The 17,712-nt window shown below is 37.9% G+C and overlaps 2 protein-coding genes across 6 annotated transcripts in view; one reads left to right on the forward strand and one right to left on the reverse strand.

Annotated features, from left to right (window-relative positions):
* LOC142554148 (uncharacterized) overlaps positions 1-17,712 on the reverse strand; it is a 139,496-nt gene that overhangs the window by 115,296 nt on the left and 6,488 nt on the right. For 2 of the 5 annotated variants that reach the window (XR_012822124.1, XM_075664809.1), the window contains exon 2: positions 5,972-6,079. The exons of 2 other annotated variants lie outside the window; for them this stretch is intronic. Coding sequence is in view for 2 of the 3 variants with exons in the window: in XM_075664809.1 (XP_075520924.1) it covers positions 6,021-6,079 (59 nt within the window). In the remaining variant the exon portion in view is untranslated. Of the gene's footprint in view, positions 1-5,971; positions 6,080-6,800; positions 6,850-17,712 lie in introns of all 5 variants that reach the window. One more of the 5 variants, XM_075664812.1, reaches the window with a different exon arrangement.
* LOC142554248 (uncharacterized) lies at positions 12,959-16,096 on the forward strand. The gene is made up of 3 exons (XM_075664943.1): positions 12,959-14,521; positions 14,678-15,061; positions 15,545-16,096. Exons 1-3 carry the CDS (start codon positions 12,959-12,961, stop codon positions 16,094-16,096), a joined length of 2,499 nt encoding a protein of 832 aa, XP_075521058.1.

The following is a 17,712-nucleotide window of genomic DNA, read 5'->3' on the forward strand; positions in this document are numbered from 1 at the left end:
GTGCCAGATAACAAAGAATATCGACAAGGGCTGACAAGAACGATATGGATCAACATGAATGTCATAATATCATGTCCTATACTAAATACCATAGAATATGTCACATAATGATCATATAAAACAACGAGGAATTTAGCGACACACATAACCCACATAAGTACGTAAACAACAATAACATCACGTATTTATATTTAAAAATAAATTTATGTGTTACTGTTGTATGTTATCGAACTGTAACATACCTATACCAACTTGACAATTCCAATTATCAACTTTACTTCAAGATCCTCAGCCTAAAACACATAACAATAAGCCGAATAAAAACCCATCTCACCGGAAAAAATCAATAAGAAATTCAATCATCTCGACACGATTAAAACGCCCAAAAACAGAAATCATGAAAACTACATTTTGTTATAGTTCCAAATTCGACACTTCATAGCATAAAATTCATATCTCCCTCAATATTGACTCAAATCAATATCCGCAAATTGGAAATGAAAAGAAACTCAATTATCTAATTTTGTCCGGTTGAAACCATATTCAAATTCCCAATCGATTGAGCCCAACATTTCATTGAATACACTATATCCAATCTGTTCTCGAGCATAACATGGCAGTTGAGCAGTTTAAAAAAAAAAGGTGCATAACTCTCTCAATTCTTGATAGATTTTAACTATTCAAGTCTCATTTCAATGATAACACATATATATACACTTTTCGTTTGAACCACAATTTTAGAATTGAAGGACCGTTTGCTGAGCATCTTTCGGATGCTTCAAACAAAATATTCTCCAATGAGCTGCAATAGCTCGTGTTCTAAGAATATTAACACCGATGAATTAAATCGAGTTTGGTTAAAAACCAAGCCGAAGAAACTCGAAGTAATCCTTCGTGAAGAAAACTGTTATATTAGAAAATGTTTTAACTTATGTAAACTAAATAACCGAAAAATGGTATATTAGTTTTTGCATTCATCAGCTCAGTTATGGTGACAACTGAACTAACGGATACTCTAACTGATCCAAACAGTTTGAAAACAATAATTAATCAGTTAAATACACAAGATATGTTTATGGATATTCGGAGACTTCAACTGCTCCTACGTCACCCCTTCTACCGCCTCGGGTAGGATCCACTAGAAGACTTTGATTTATACAATTCTTTGTACAAATCCACTCAGCTAGGACTTACACTACTGCCTAAACTGAACTCCTAGATAAGACTGAAGGCAGCACCTTCCAGCCAACACTTCTTTAACGTCTATGTATCCAAGACTATATACACAAGTTTAACGTCTTTGTGCAAGACTGTATGTGAGTGGTTGAGAGAATTTGTGTGTAAGAACTGAACAAGGATGTTCTCACACACTGAGAGAAAATGGCTTCTAAACTAAGCAGATAACACGTTAAAGTGTCCATCTGGGCTGAATGTTTCTGAAAGCAGAGGTGCAATGTGTGTGCCCTTTCCTTTCTCTCTTGAAGAAGCTTTGTGTATTGAATCTTGTTCTTTTTCTTCAGCTTCTTCTTTTGGTGTATATTTCTTATTCTACGAGTCTTCACTGATATTCTCTTTATATAGGCGGGAAAACTAAATGTACAATGAGACCCATTTATTGTATCCGTTGCATCTTGAATTCGTTTCTTGGACTTTATGTCTCGACTTTTCGACTGTCCTTCTGAAACATTTTGGCTCTAATGCTCTGATGCAACGTCCATTATTGTCCTTGGATTGGACAATAGATTTGTACCTTCACGTACAGCTGGACTCCACTGAAAGAGTTTGTCTTCATCCATAACTTAAAGATTCTGACTGAAGCTTCGAACTAGTCAGTTGAACTGATCTTCAGTTGGGCTGGTGAAATCAGTTGAGTCGTCAGTGGAACTGATTTCACTCTTGTTCAGTTGGACTGATCAGCTGGGTTTCTTCATCAGTTGAACACTCCTTCGGCTGGCAAGGCTTCTGAGGTTCTCCTGCTGAACCACCTATCAACTGGACAATCAGCTAGACTGCTCAATTGACGTAACAATTAGACTTATTCAGTTTGTGCGATCAGTTGAGTCTTCAGTTTGCGATGTAAACAGCTCGTGAATGATCCTAGGTGCTGCACACTAAGGTAGATTATTAGTAACACAATTAACAAGTTTTGTTATCATCAAAATCAAGATTGCGAACTTGAAAAGTTCCAACAAGAATCCAAGTGTACAAAGTTCATAACCTCGAATTACAGTAGTATTTCTACACAGTTTAATTGCGAATTCGGTTTTGACACATTTTGGTAGAAAAATCATAACAAAACCGTTTCTAATTGAAATTCGATAATTACAGTGCTCATGATAGCCAACAAAAAAGATATACAGTCTTTATTTATGTCATTTCTAAAACTCAAGCTATAAAAATCGCAGCAACAAGAACAACTCGCCAAAACGGTCAAGAAATCACGCATAAACAGAGCACAATAACAGCAGCTTTGATCTAACCAAATCCTTTCTCAAAATGATTGATTTATAGATTGAATCGAAGTTTAGGATGTTAGCAAGACAACCGTTCAAGAATTTTTGGGTTTTGAGTTCGGACGGAAGAGATACAACAAGTCTATCGCAGCCGCTACAAGGGTGACGGGAAAACAGAGAAGGGCTTGGGTCTTCTTGCTTCTTACTTCTCTTTTGATGGGTGTGTGTAGTGTATGTATATATATGTATTATAATATTAAATGGTTACTAAAAATAGTAACTCAAGCCCATTTATCCCGGTTTTGAATTTTTTTTGCTCTCGTGTGTTATTTAAACTCTATATGTATTTGAATATCGTCTATAATTCTCTAATATTCTAAAATACATATTTTTTAACACACCTTTCAAAAAAAAATTGGCATAGATAATTATTTTAATTTAAAACTCAATAAATTATTCTAATTATTCAAAATTACAAGATAATATACTATAGGGTCTTACATTATTTGTTAGTATTGAATATAAAGTTTAGAGGGAATACATAAACTCTTTAAAATTTTCTTTGAAACTTGAGTTTATTTTAATAATTGTTAATTGTTAATGCTTGTTTCTAGACCGGCTAGATGAAACTAGACACTGAAAATGGTTTTTCAAGTGCGAAAAAATCCGGCTGGACTAGTGATATGACATATATTCATTTAAACAGACTTTTAACACAGATACCAAACAAATATATGGAAACAAATGGAAGCTAAATGACTGAAAATAAATAACACAAAGTATATGGAAGTTGGAAGACAATATTCTTCTATGTCTCTCCTTTCTTCCATTCAAGGAATGAATCCACTAAAAGGCTTTGATTTATAAACTATTTGTACAAACCCACTTCAGTTAGAACTTTTCCAATGCCTAAACTGAAACTCTTAGTATCTTATATACAACACAAACTCAAAATGCTTATTGAACCCTAGGTACAGACAGATAGAAGTACAATTCTTCAATTAAGTAGCTTGAGCAGCTAAAATTGATTGGGTAGCACAAGTTGATCCCATATTATCAATATGAACCATACGTGTGTGCTATAGAGCAGTTTAAAGATAGATCACTAAAGAGTGTTCGAGATCTTTGATAAGGCGGATTGTGAGAGCTTCAATAGTGTTCTTTAATCTTTAATCATGCGTATAAAGATGAACTCCTTCAACGGTCAATCTTCAATAAATGAATACTTGTACTGATTTCCGACACAAAACAAATTGTCTTGTCTTTTTCCCCTTTCATAGTGCAGGTCAGTTAATGCATCTTGAATGTATCCAAATATAGCAATAATCAGCTTCTGAAAGTCGATATATGAGAGAGAAATGTCTCTGCTTAGCTTTGTCTTATTAGGAGATATTCTTGGACAACTAAAGAGGTCGGATAATGTACATTGATTGATCAACTGATCTTCTAAAATGTCGCCATGGTATGTGTACATATTGACTTGTTTTGTAGGCGTACCAGCTACAACTTGAATTAAATTATGAAATCTGGTTTAAGTGTTGGAAGCAGCTTGATCTTGATAGATAGTTGGGAACTGACTTTAATATGACTAACTGTTTATTCACCCCAGCATGATATTGAAGATTTGGCTATCTGGATTGTCTTAGCATCCCAGTTGTTAAAATAAAAATTTGTTTAGATGGGGTGAATAAAAACTTTTAAAAATAGTTTGCTTTTAGTTGAGCTACAATAGCTCGTTCTTGAAATGTTCAAAATGAACTGAGTATCGAAAAATTACAGTTCTAAATTGAATGGAATAAACTCAACATAACCCTCTGAAAAACCAATTAAACATTTTGCAAATGATTTGAAAATACAATTTGAATGTATGAAAACAGTTTGATTGAATCAAATACTTAGTATGAAACATTATGGTATTTCAAAGAACACATAAAATGCTTCAGCAATACATATCATTACAATGTATTTTTCTCAAATGTATCATCGAACATAAGGAAAAATTTCTCACTATGGTGATAACTCTATTTAGACTCCCTTACATACTCCAGCCCTTCAATAAATGCTTCGAGGTATTTCTTTTTGGGTTGAGTTGTTCTTCCTCATTCTCTCCCTTCATTTACTTGTGATATGATATTCAAATATTTGTATTTATGGCCCCCAAGAATGATATGAACCTTTGAAATAGTAATATGATCGTTTATAAAGGTTTTATATGATTTCTGATATTGAAACAATCATATTCACGTTACTGGACATATTTTGAGATCGAGCTAATTATATTGTTGACCAGGTTGTTCCGGATCGAGCAGGTTGATCAGTTTGGTCTGCTGGATGTTCCACATCGAGTTGGTTGATCAACTTGTTTCGTTGGTTCGATCAACTTAGTTTGTCTTGATTCATTGATTTTCGAAGAAAGTGATGAACATGAATATTGTATAGTTTTATCTTAGCTTTCCATACAATAAAAAATTACTCAATTTAGAGTTCTTATGAGATATAGATGCTCGAAATACTATATATACAACCTGGAACTCTTTCTTATTCAATGCAAAATCAACAATTTCATCGTCATTTTTCACCATCTTAAGAACCGATTCAGATTTCAACTTGTGAAGATGATTTGTAAATCACGGTCTTAGCATTGTAACGCATGTTGAATCGTTCCATTTAGATGAACAAGGTAGTCGCTGGTTTTTGTTTTTGATTCGTCCAGCTCGATCTTGCAACCACTATTTCACATATATAACATCCGAATCGGTTGAGCTAATCAGAAATTTTACTTGTAGCAATTTGAGTTTTTTGTTCAACCGTGCTCGTTTCTTGTCATTTAAAACATCGAGCAATGAGATATCATCGAAAAATTTTAGCTTGCCATAAACTAAGTCGTGATAAATTATATTTCAGCAACTTATTACTTCCAACTTGACATCTACCAACTACACATTTAATGAATTATATTAGCAACATAATAACAAGTTTTGTTATCATTATAATCAATATTTTAGCATTTCTGCAACCCAACACAACTAGAATCTTGTAAATACAAATAAATAGCAGTTGGAACTATAAACAACTTGATGTTGTTTGCTAATGTTTTATTCCTTTAAATAGGATAGTGTGAGACCCATTTACTCTAATGTCAAATAATGATCAAACAATAATGGTTTGATTTAGATTTACAGCGGAAATGGTTTAAAATAATTTAAAACGGATCTCAGGGCCTAGAAAAATTTCGGCATGACCTCCCCATAAATAGGATATCCCGAAAAACTCAAGCAGCAATTTATATCAAAATATACTCCAACTAGAGTCATTAAAACAAAACCAAGGTTAAACAACCTATAGCCGCACTGGCCAGGACTAAACAGAAATTAGAACTTACCAAATACTCACCAGATCATAATATCACAGAGTCGATTCAGAACATTGCAAAAACAACCAAATACCAATACAGATACACGGGGCATCTCCCCAGCAATTAGACTACAATACAAGACTGAAACAAACCCAAGACATACATATAGACTAACTGGGAGACTCCACTGAACAGAACCAAGCAACCCAACCTCAATCCCGAGCTCCACTGGCGGAACCTCGGCCTGATGCTGCAAAATGACTCGGGAGATCTACCATGGTGCCCAAAAGCAACCACAGCAGCCCCCCCAGTAAACAACTGAGGTTAGGATTCTGGTATGAAACAGTCCAACAATAACAACAATAACAGAAATCATGCATAATCATATAATGAAATGTGATATGCAATGCATGAAAGGCTCAACGAATAATCAGGATAACAGGAGCCAACAAACGGTACGATAACAACTGGAATAATGCTCGAGCAACAACACAGGGGAGCTACATCGTCATGCAGCTAAACCGCCCTGCCAAGTATGCGAGGTATGCCAAGCTGTGCTGAAAAACACCCCTGACTCGGCCTCCATACAGCTGATACGCTATAACAGGATGCCACAACAGAACGAACTAGATGACACAACCCCAGCGCTCACCTCAAAAGGCTGCACTAACCACGGGATTGTTCAATCACATCTACGGTCTCATGTGTATAGGCTTATTGGTCACACAACGATCCCGAGATAAACAACAGTGCCAGATAACAACGGATATCAACAATGGGCTAACAAGAACGATAGGGCTCAACATGAATGTCATAACAGTATGCCCGATGCTAATTGCCAATAATATGTCGTAATAATAAACATAGATCATAACGAAGGCATTTAACAATTTATAACAGTCAACAATTCATAAACACGATCAATGTGACACAGAATGGCAATTAAACATAATTTATGTTTTACCGTTGTATGTTACCGAGCTGTAACATACATATACCAACTTGAAACTCCAATATCAACTTCTCTTCAAGACTCTCGGCCTAAAACAAAACCACAATAAGCTGATCATGAAAACTACATTCCACACCAATGTCCGATTTGGCACAAAATAGCATAAAATTCATATCTCGCTCAATATTAACTGAAATCAATATCCGCCAATTAAAAATGAAAGATAACTCAATTATCTAAGTTTCTCCAGTTGAAACCATCTTCAGAATCTCAGTAGATTATTCTCATAATTTCCAAGAACACATTGCTACTTATGAATTCGCGGACAGAATCTCACACACTAAGCATTTCCAAAAAAACAAGCATAACTTGCTCAATTCTTAATGGAATTTAACGGATCTTATATCATTACGAATACAACACATGGTTCTACAACTTTCTTTTTAACCAAAAACCCAGAATCCGAGTGCAAACATGCAATAAACCCGAATTACAGTAGGTGTTGTACACAGCTCCAACACAAAATTCCATTTTGACACATTTTGGTAGAAAAATCATATCAAATCCGTTTCTTATCCAAATTTGATGATTCCAGCGGCTATAGAAAGCTAACAAATAGAGATACAAGTTCTATATAAACCACAAGTCGAGATTCCTAGCACACAATACACATAAACTCGAAAATCAGCCGCAAAAGTTGTAAACTCCCAACAGAAACCCAATAAGAATTCCATGAACAAAATTGAAACCCTAGGCTTAGAGATTACCTTCAAAAGCTTTCTATGAACTGAATTGAAGCTAGAAACGATCTCCACACACTCTAAGGAACCAAGAACTTGCTCAACACAGCTCGGAAAGAAGCTGGAAAAAGAGCTGGTTTATCTTCGATTCATCGCAGGAAAAGCACGCCATGGCTGGAGCTGTTGGATGCTGGCTGCTACGTCTTTAGCTGCATCTCACGGTGCTTGGCTTCGGAATTTCGGGCGGCGCAGCTGCAGCTAGCTGGAGCAAAGAAGCCGATGGGTTGCAAGGAAAGGAGATGGGTTGGGTTGGGGTGTGAGTTACGGGAATGGCTTGCTATATCTTTTCCTCTTTTTGGTAAGTTTGAGTATATATATATATATTGTATTTGGTTACTAAAATAATAACTCATGCCCATTTATTTCGGGTCTGTAATTATTTTGCTCTCGTGTGTTATTTAAACTCTATATATATTTTATATCGTTAGATTCTCCGATATTCTAAAATACATATTTTTAACACACTTTTTGAATTTATTTGGCATAATAAATTATTTTAATTTACAACTCAATAATTATTCTAATTATGCCAAAATTACCGGATAATTAATTACAGGGCCTTACACTTCTCCACCCTTTAAAACAAATTTCGTCCTCGAAATTTCTGTTTATACACATACATCTTACACACGATACAAAACCAACAAAGCATTACTAAGAATCAAACAGAAATGGATAAGATGCTCTCATCTTCTCTTCTGTTTCCCACGTTGATTCTTCTACGCCATGCCTCGACCACTGAACACGTACAAGTGGTATAACTTTATTGCGTAAAACTTTATCTTTACGATCCAAGATACAAACAGGATACTTAGTATACGATAGAGACGGATCAAGTTCAACCTCATTAGGCTGAATCACATGAGACGGATCGGGCTCATACTTACGCAACACAGAAACATGGAAAACATCATGGATGCCAGATAAAGACTGGGGCAAATCCAAACGATAAGCGCAAGTCCCAATACGCTCAACAATCTCGTAGGGGCCAACAAAACGAGGTGACAACTTACCTCTCATACCAAAACGAACAACACCTCTAAACGGAGAGATCCTCATAAATACAAAATCTCCAACTTGAAATTCTAGAGGTCGACGACGTCTGTTAGCATAACTAGCTTGCCGATCTTGGGCAGCTTTCATTCTCTGACGAATCAAATGGACTTTATCATGCATTTCCTGAACAATGTCAGGTCCAGTCAACTGCTTCTCACCAAATTCATCCCAACAAAGAGGTGATCGACATCGTCTGCCGTACAAAGCTTCAAAAGGAGCCATACCAATAGTCACCTGGAAACTGTTGTTATATGAAAATTCTACCAGTGGTAAAGCTTCCTGCCAACTCTGAATCGTACGCTCTGTCTGACCATCTATCTGAGGATGGTATGCAGTACTCATCGCAAGTCGTGTACCCATTTCTTTTTGAAAACTAGTCCAAAACTTTGATGTGAATCTAGGGTCACGATCTGATACTATTGCAATTGGAACTCCATGAAGTCTCACAACATTTTCAATATACAGACGAGCCATTTTCTTGTACGAATACGTCCTCTCATACGGAATAAAGTGTGTCCGATTTAGATAATCTGTCGACAATCACCCAAATGGCATCGAAATGACGAGAAGTACGTGGCAAATGCGTGACAAAATCCATAGCCACGTGCTCCCAGTTCCACTGAGGAACCTCCAGGCTATACAATAATCCTCCCGGTCTCATTCGTTCCGCTTTGACTTGTGATAAGTGCAAGATTTGCACTTAATTTATATTAGAATCCATTTTGAATTATGCTGGTTTCGAACAGAATTATGCGTTTTTGGTTGTTTTTGTTGTCATTTCAGGAATGGAGAAAATAGTGGATGCGCAACCTAGTGAACCGAGAAAACAGAACCGAGCCGCGAGTTCAGCCATTACCATGACCAGAGAGGCGCGCGCCACCGCGCAGAATCTCGCGCTACCGCGCGCACATGAAAAGCAAGAGGATCGACAGAAGCTAGCGTGCTGCAGCGCCACTTCTTGCGCTACCGCGCGAACAGTTGCAGCAGGAAGACCCGAGAGCAGCGCGCGTCAGCGCGAATTCACGCGCAATCGCGCGCGCAAGTACGAGCCAACAAGCAGAAGCCCGCGCGCCACCGCGCGCGCGGCGTCCAGAAAAGTTATAAAATGTGCGTCGCTAGGTCAGAAATGGGAGAGGTCGTCTTGGGGAAGAAAGATACGAGAGAAGTGAGCCGCCGTGGGGAGAAATCACACGAAAGATACACCATCTTGGGACGGAAAAGAAGGGAGAAACGGAGCGCATACACGAGACGAAGATTCAGAGTGTGAAGAACAGTCACAAATACGAAGAACGATGGATCTGGGGACAGAGACGACACTTCGGATTTTTTATCTTTTCCTTTGTTTCTTTATTTTATTCCGTAGCAATGTCTAGAATCACAAACATGTCTTGTTTTCTCTTGGATTTCGTGATGAACTAAATTTCCATTCTAGAGGTTGACGTAGCTTTGTCTTTACAATGATTTGACGTGGATATTTTTATGATTGGATTCCGTGTTATTTAATTGTGTTCTCTACTCTTATTTCATTGCAATTTACTGGCCATAAATTGTATGTTTTGATTAATTCTACAACTCGGGAGAGGGACTAGGATTATAGATCACTAGAGGCACATCGTAGAATGTTTATATCGTTCGGAAGGCGTATAACTTTTGCGAGGCTTAGGTAAGAACATTGATTGCATTTATCAATTAAACATAGATTTGTATTAGGAATAATTGAATCGAAGTTTGATTGATACATTTATTCGTCACTTGGGAAAGGGGGAATAAAATACTTAAGTGTTCTTGGCCATTAAATAATAGGAATTCAGGAATTTAAATGCAACCAGGAGAATCATTGTAGAAACTTAGTGAAGTCAGTCCTCTAGATAATTTCTATCACTAATATTTCTCCGGTCGGTAAATCGATTTATTGTTTAGTCGCTTTTTAATTGTTTTTAACAAACCAATTCTCTTTCGAATTTTCTAGATAAAGTTGAGACTATTTTAATTACGAGCACTGATATACATTTTTATACACACTCCTCGTGGGATCGATATCTGTACTCTAACCAGTATTAAAACTTGACACCGTACACTTGCGGTAGTGAAAACACGCAACAAGTTTTTGGCGCCGTTGCAGGGGAGTGTCAAATTTAAATTTATATCAGTATTGTTACCAATTAGTCTAGATTTTAATTTAGAGCCTTTATTTTTATTTTATTTTATATTGATTGAGTTTTTCATTTTTTCTGCTTGACAGTGTATGCTAAGATCGCAAAGCCCTGACTTGCTTATTTTTGATCCGGAGATCGAAAGAACTGCTAGAAGATTAAGAAAAGCAAGAAAAGAAAAGATCCAAGCAATGGCTGAGAACAGAGAGAATGACAGACACGCCCAGCCAGAGGCGATTCCTATAAGATATCACTTCCGACCAGTGATCAACAATCATTACTCTGGTATTGCAAGAGGGACAATCAACGCCAATAATTTTGAATTGAAGCCTGCTCTAATCAGTATGGGTCAGAAAAACCAGTTCGCTGGAACAGCCACCTCTGATCCTCACGTTCACCTGAGAACCTTTTTGGAGATAACGGATACGGTAAAGATTAATAATGTGCCTGATGATATTATTAGACTGCGTTTGTTTCCGTTTTCTCTCAGGGATCAAGCACGAGGATGGCTTCAATCGCTTCCCTTAGGAAGTATCACTACTTGGTAGGAGCTGGCGACAAAATTTCTAGCAAAATACTTTCCCCCTGCAAAGTCTGCACAGTTGAAGATTGAGATTAGCACGTTCAGGCAGACTGATTTTGAACAATTGTATGAGGCATGGGAAAGATACAAGGAGCTGTTGAGAAAGTGCCCAAACCATGGCTTCGAAGACTGGGTGCAGAGAATTATTCTACAACGGTCTAAATGGGCAAACAAGAGGAACAGTAGATGCTGCAGCTGGTGGCACGATATTTGCTAAATCTCCCGAGCAAGCTTATGACTTGCTTGAACAGATGACAATAAATAGCTACCAGTGGCCGTCTGAAAGGGCAGGAGTAAAAAGGACAGCTGGAGTTTATGCTGTGGATCCCATTACGTCACTCACTGCACAGGTATCAGCACTGACCACACAACTTGCAGCTATGAACAAAGTGAACATATCAGAAACTGAGAGTCCATCAACTGTTGCTGAAGAACAATCTATTCCTGAAGAAGCTCAGTACGTCAACAACAGAAATTTTGGAGGATTTGGAGGATATCGAGGTAACCCTCCCCCTAATACTTATCATCCAGAATTAAGAAATCATGAAAATTTTTCTTATGCAAATAATAAGAATGTGTTGAATCCTCCACCGGGGTTCAATACATCAAAGGGGGAAGGAAAACCTTCGTTTGAGGATTTAGTAGGAACATTTGTTGCTGAGTCCGGCAAGAGGATGGCACAGACTGAATCTCGCCTTGACAATATGGAAACTCACATGGGAAATATGGGTGCCACAATGAAATCTTTGGAAACTCAAATTGGACAGTTGGCTACCGCATTGAGAGATCAGAATAGGGGTCAATTTCCTAGTAACACCGAAGTTAACCCGAAAGAGCAGTGCAAGGCAGTCACCTTGAGAAGTGGAAAGGAATTGGAGGTACAAATTCCTAAAGATAGAGTGGAAAGTGAGAAGACAATTGAAGAAAGCAAAAATGAGGAATCCAAGACAGAAGTGGAAGTTGAACGACCTCCAGTATATAAACCGACCCTTCCATATCCTCAGAGATTCAAAAAGAAGAAATTGGATGATCAGTTTGCAAAATTTTTGGAGATTTTTAAGAAGATACACATCAACATATCATTTGCTGATGCTTTGGAGCAAATACCAAATTATGCAAAGTTTATCAAAGATGTGATGTCTAAGAAGAGGAAGCTGTAGGAGTTTGAGACTGTGAACCTTACTGAAGAGTGTAGCGCCATACTGCAGAAGAAGTTACCACAAAAATTAAAAGATCCAGGGAGTTTCACTATTCCTTGCTTTATTGGTGGTTCTAAATGTAGTAAAGCCTTATGTGATTTAGGAGCAAGTATTAACTTAATGCCATTTTCTATTTACAGGGAATTGGAGCTTGGAGAGGTAAAACCAACCACAATCACGTTGAGGCTTGCGGACAGAAGTCTCACATATCCACGTGGGATCGTCGAAGATGTATTGGTAAAAGTGGATAAATTTATTTGTGATTTTAGATATGGAAGAGGATCATGATGCTCCACTAATCTTTGGGACCGTTTCTGGCAACTGGAAGGGCTTTGATAGATGTGCACAAGGGTGAACTCACCCTGAGAGTTGGCGGAGAAGCTGTCATCTTCAATATCTACCACGCCATGAAGGAGTCAAATGAGGTAAGCACCTGTAAAAGCATTGATATTTTAGACTCATGTATGTCTCTTGATTGTGCAGAAACTAGGGATCCTTTGGAGAGCTGTTTGGCTGCTGGAACTGCGGATGAAGAAACTTGGGAAGTGAAAGAGCAACGAGTGGCTCTTGAAGCACTGCAGAAGGACAGGAGGAAAGATGCACCGCCTGAAGAGTTGGATATAAATGAGAGAATCGAGGTAAAAGCACCTTCGCCTGACTTGAAGGAACTGCCAAGCCACTTATGTTATGCATTTTTAGGTGACAAGTCGACATATCCGGTAATCATCTCTTCCTCCCTTACTTGTACTGAAAAAGATAAATTATTGAGAGTATTGAGGAAATTTAAAGCTGCTTTAGGATGGTCGATTTCTGATATTAGGGGAATTAGCCCCACTATATGCATGCATAAAATTTTGATGGAGGAGTCGTATACTCCTTATGTGGACCACCAGAGGAGGTTGAACCCAGCAATGAAAGAGGTTGTGAAAAATGAGGTACTGAAATTACTAAATGCTGGTGTGATTTATGCCATTTCTGATAGTAGTTGGGTGTCTCCTGTACAAGTTGTACCGAAAAAGGGTGGAATAACTGTGGTTAAAAACGAAAATGATGAACTGATTTCTACTCGCACTGTAACTGGCTGGCGGGTATGTATTGATTATAGAAAGTTAAATAATGCCACACGTAAAGATCATTTTTCACTGCCTTTTATTGATCAAATGCTTGATAGACTTGCTGGCTATTGTCATTATTGTTTTTTAGATGGTTATTCAGGTTATAACCAAATTGCTATAGCGCCAGAAGATCAGGAAAAGACTACTTTCACGTGTCCCTATGGCACGTTTGCTTTTCGGAGAATGTCGTTTGGGCTATGCAACGCACCTGCCACTTTCCATAGATGCATGATGGCCATTTTCGCAGATATGGTGGAGGAAATTATGGAAGTCTTCATGGACGACTTTTCGGTATTTGGTTCATCGTTTGATCATTGTTTACATAACATATCCCTTGTTTTACAGAGATGCCAGGATAAGAACTTAGTTCTTAATTGGGAGAAGTGTCACTTTATGGTCCAAGAGGGTATTGTTCTTGGACATAAAATGTCGTCCAAGGGATTAGAGGTGGACCGAGCTAAAGTCGTTGCAATCGAAAAACTTCCCCCACCAAAGAACATCAAAGGAATAAGGAGCTTTCTCGGACATGCGGGGTTTTATCGTAGATTTATTAAAGATTTTTCTAAGATCACTAAACCCCTATGTAATTTACTTGAAAAAGAATCGACTTTTATATTTGATGATGATTGTTTGCAGGCATTTGAGAAGATCAAAATGGCATTAGTGACCGCACCGATCATGATAGTGCCGGATTGGAAGGAACCCTTTGAGCTAATGTGTGATGCAAGTGATTATGCAGTGGGCGCTGTCTTAGGCCAAAGAAGGGACAAGATGTTTAGGGCGATTTACTACGCAAGCCGTACGATGGATGCTGCTCAGCAGAATTACACTACGACCGAGAAGGAGATGCTTGCAGTAGTATTTGCTTTCGACAAATTCAGGCCTTATTTGATTGGCACAAAGGTAATCGTTTTCACTGACCATGCAGCTATTCGCTACCTTTTTTCCAAGAAAGATGCAAAACCACGCTTGATAAGGTGGATTTTGCTATTACAAGAATTTGAATTTGAGGTCAACGATAAAAAAGGTAGTGAGAATCAGGTAGCTGATCATTTGTCGAGGCTTGAGTTGGTGGAGAAGAAAGAAGAGGGAGCTATACAGCAAACTTTTCCGGATGAGCAACTCTTTGAGGTAAACACTGTAATTCCTTGGTTTGCTGATATTGCAAATTTTTTGTCCTGTGGTACCCTTCCTCCAGATTTGAGCTATCATCAGAAGAAGAAGTTTGTCCATGATATAAAGTTTTATTATTGGGATGACCCATTTGTGTACAAGAGATGTGCTGACCAAGTGATTAGGAGATGCGTGGAGGGTCTCGAAGCCCAACAAATTTTGGAGAAGTGTCATTCTTCACCATATGGTGGACACTTTGGAGCATCACGAACAGCAGCAAAGGTATTGCAATCTGGTTTCTATTGGCCTAGTTTGTTTAAAGATAGTTATACCTTAGTAAAATCATGTGATAGATGCCAGAGGTTAGGAAACATCTCTAGGCGTCACGAATTACCGCTGACAAATGTTTTGGAAGTGGAACTTTTTGACGTTTGGGGTATAGATTTCATGAGACCTTTTCCTCCTTCTTTTGGTAATTCTTACATTCTATTAGCTGTTGATTATGTGTCGAAATGGGTGGAAGCAATCGCCACCAATACTAATGACTCTCATGTTGTAGTGAAATTTGTGCATAAAAACATCTTCACCAGGTTTGGAACGCCACGAGCCATCATAAGTGACGAAGGTACGCATTTTTGCAATAGAATTTTTAACTCACTTTTGGCTAAATACAATGTGAAGCACAAAGTGGCAATAGCATATCATCCTCAATCGAATGGACAAGCTGAAGTATCCAACCGGGAAATTAAGCAAATACTGGAAAAGACTGTCAACACCAACCGGAGGGATTGGGCTATGAAGTTGGATGATGCGTTATGGGCTTATCGGACCGCATTCAAGACGCCTATTGGGATGTCTCCCTATAGGCTAGTATTTGGGAAAGCATGCCACTTGCCACTAGAATTGGAGCACCGAGCATTTTGGGCAGTTAAAAAGTTGAACTTCGACCTGAAAGCTTCTAGCTATGTCAGAAAACTGCAGTTAAGTGAGATGGACGAATTCCGAAATGACGCATATGAGAATGCAAAGATCTACAAGGAGCAAACTAAGAAGTGGCATGACAAAATCATTGTCCGAAGGGAGCTCAAACCAGGACAACAAGTACTACTATTCAACTCTCGTCTGAAATTGTTTCCTGGTAAACTGAAATCACGTTGGTCAGGCCCATTTGTAGTGGAAACAGTATATCCTCATGGGGCTATCGAGTTGAAGTGCAGTGATGGACGAACTTTCAAGGTCAATGGACAGCGGGTTAAGACATACTATGGAACTGAAGAGAGGAATATTGATAATCTTAGTCTGGGTAAACCCAATTGAACAGGACTGGTAGTCGGGCTGATGACGTTAAACCAAGCGCTGTGTGGGAGGCAACCCACAATTTATTTTCTTTAGCATTCATTTTGTTTTTATTATTTTATTTTATTTTATTTTACGTCCTTAGTTGTTAATTTTACCCACCACCAGATCTATCACCGCCGCAGCCCATGGACATGGATGACACAGATGTTGCGGACAACAACTCGAGCGCCCGAGTTTTAACACTCGTGCGCGAGGTATGTGTTGTCGTGTTCTTTATTTCTATACATTGAGGACAATGCATACTTTAAGTTTGGGGGAGGGTAAAATTGCGTTGCTTGTTAGAATTTTTAGAATTTTTCTGCAAATTTTTTTGTTTTATCGCTCAGTAGTTAGTTTGATTTTTTTATTTATTGCATGCTAGATTTGTTAGGTAGAGTCATGGATAAGAAAAATGTGTGGCCGATGATGAAAATTTAATTGTGGTCCTGAAGTTTATATGTGTTCATGATAACTTAGGAGTCACAAATTTTTTGCACTGTCGTGTTTATTGATACTATTGTTGCTCAGAGACAAGTGGTATGCCTATGATGCTAAATGGACGACGGATACCTGATTCTTGGTAATTCTTGCATGACATTGATTGACACTTTCACAAACATAGAAATGATCTAGGCAGTTTTTCACAATATCTTTGGGCCTTTGTTCTTTGTTTACTGTCAATTGTAGCCCTTTGAGCCTCGAAGTTTTTGAGATGCTTAAGAGTTCTTTTGTGCATGCCTTGTATATCAATTTTTGTTGAACAAATGCATATGATTAGTTGGTATGAGATGATTAATGGATTGACGGTAATCTAGAACTTGTTTGAGCACTTTTCGAGGCGAAATACGGATAATATGTGACATAGGAATGATTTAGGCGATCTTTGAAACCGTTGAGCCTTCGAGCCTACCAAATAAACATGAAATATCCCTAGTGTCCCATTTTGAGCCTACTGAAAAATCAAGTGGTGTGTGTCAATGACATACAATTAGCCCCCACTTGTATCTATTCTATATCCCACAGCAACTACCAAATGAAGCTTATACACTTATTTTCTACCTGATTTTTGAGAGAAATAAATTCATTGGTGTTGTAATGATTCAAATGCTCCTTGAAAAAAAAAAATTTTAAGTGTGCAAAAAGGAGTTGGCAAAGAAAAGAAGAAGAAAAACAATGAAAAGAATGAATCAAAAGTGGTGAACAAGAAAGAAAATACGGGAAATGGAGGATATGAATGAAAAGAAAACAATAAAGTGGGTGGTGGTTGAAAAGAAAATGAAAATGAGGGAAGTTGATGAAGTTCAAATATTTCTCTCAAATTTTGATTTCCATACCTTTATTGTAGCCGTGAGCCGTGGCCTAACGTTACAAGCCTACAAGACTTATTAACCTTGTCACATTTATCCAATATACTAGTGGAGAAAAGTTGTTCAAGTCAAGCCTATGGATACCTGAAAAACATAGTCATCAAGTATAAACTTTAATCTCTTGCTTGCAAGCATCTCGTTGTGTGATTTCATCTTTGGTATAATTCCGTTGAATATTCATTGAGCCAATTAATCACCAATAAAGTCCTATGTGATCTATGAATGTGA

This window comes from Primulina tabacum, chromosome 8, assembly GCF_025594145.1.
Source record: "Primulina tabacum isolate GXHZ01 chromosome 8, ASM2559414v2, whole genome shotgun sequence".
Taxonomy (NCBI): Eukaryota; Viridiplantae; Streptophyta; class Magnoliopsida; order Lamiales; family Gesneriaceae; genus Primulina; species Primulina tabacum.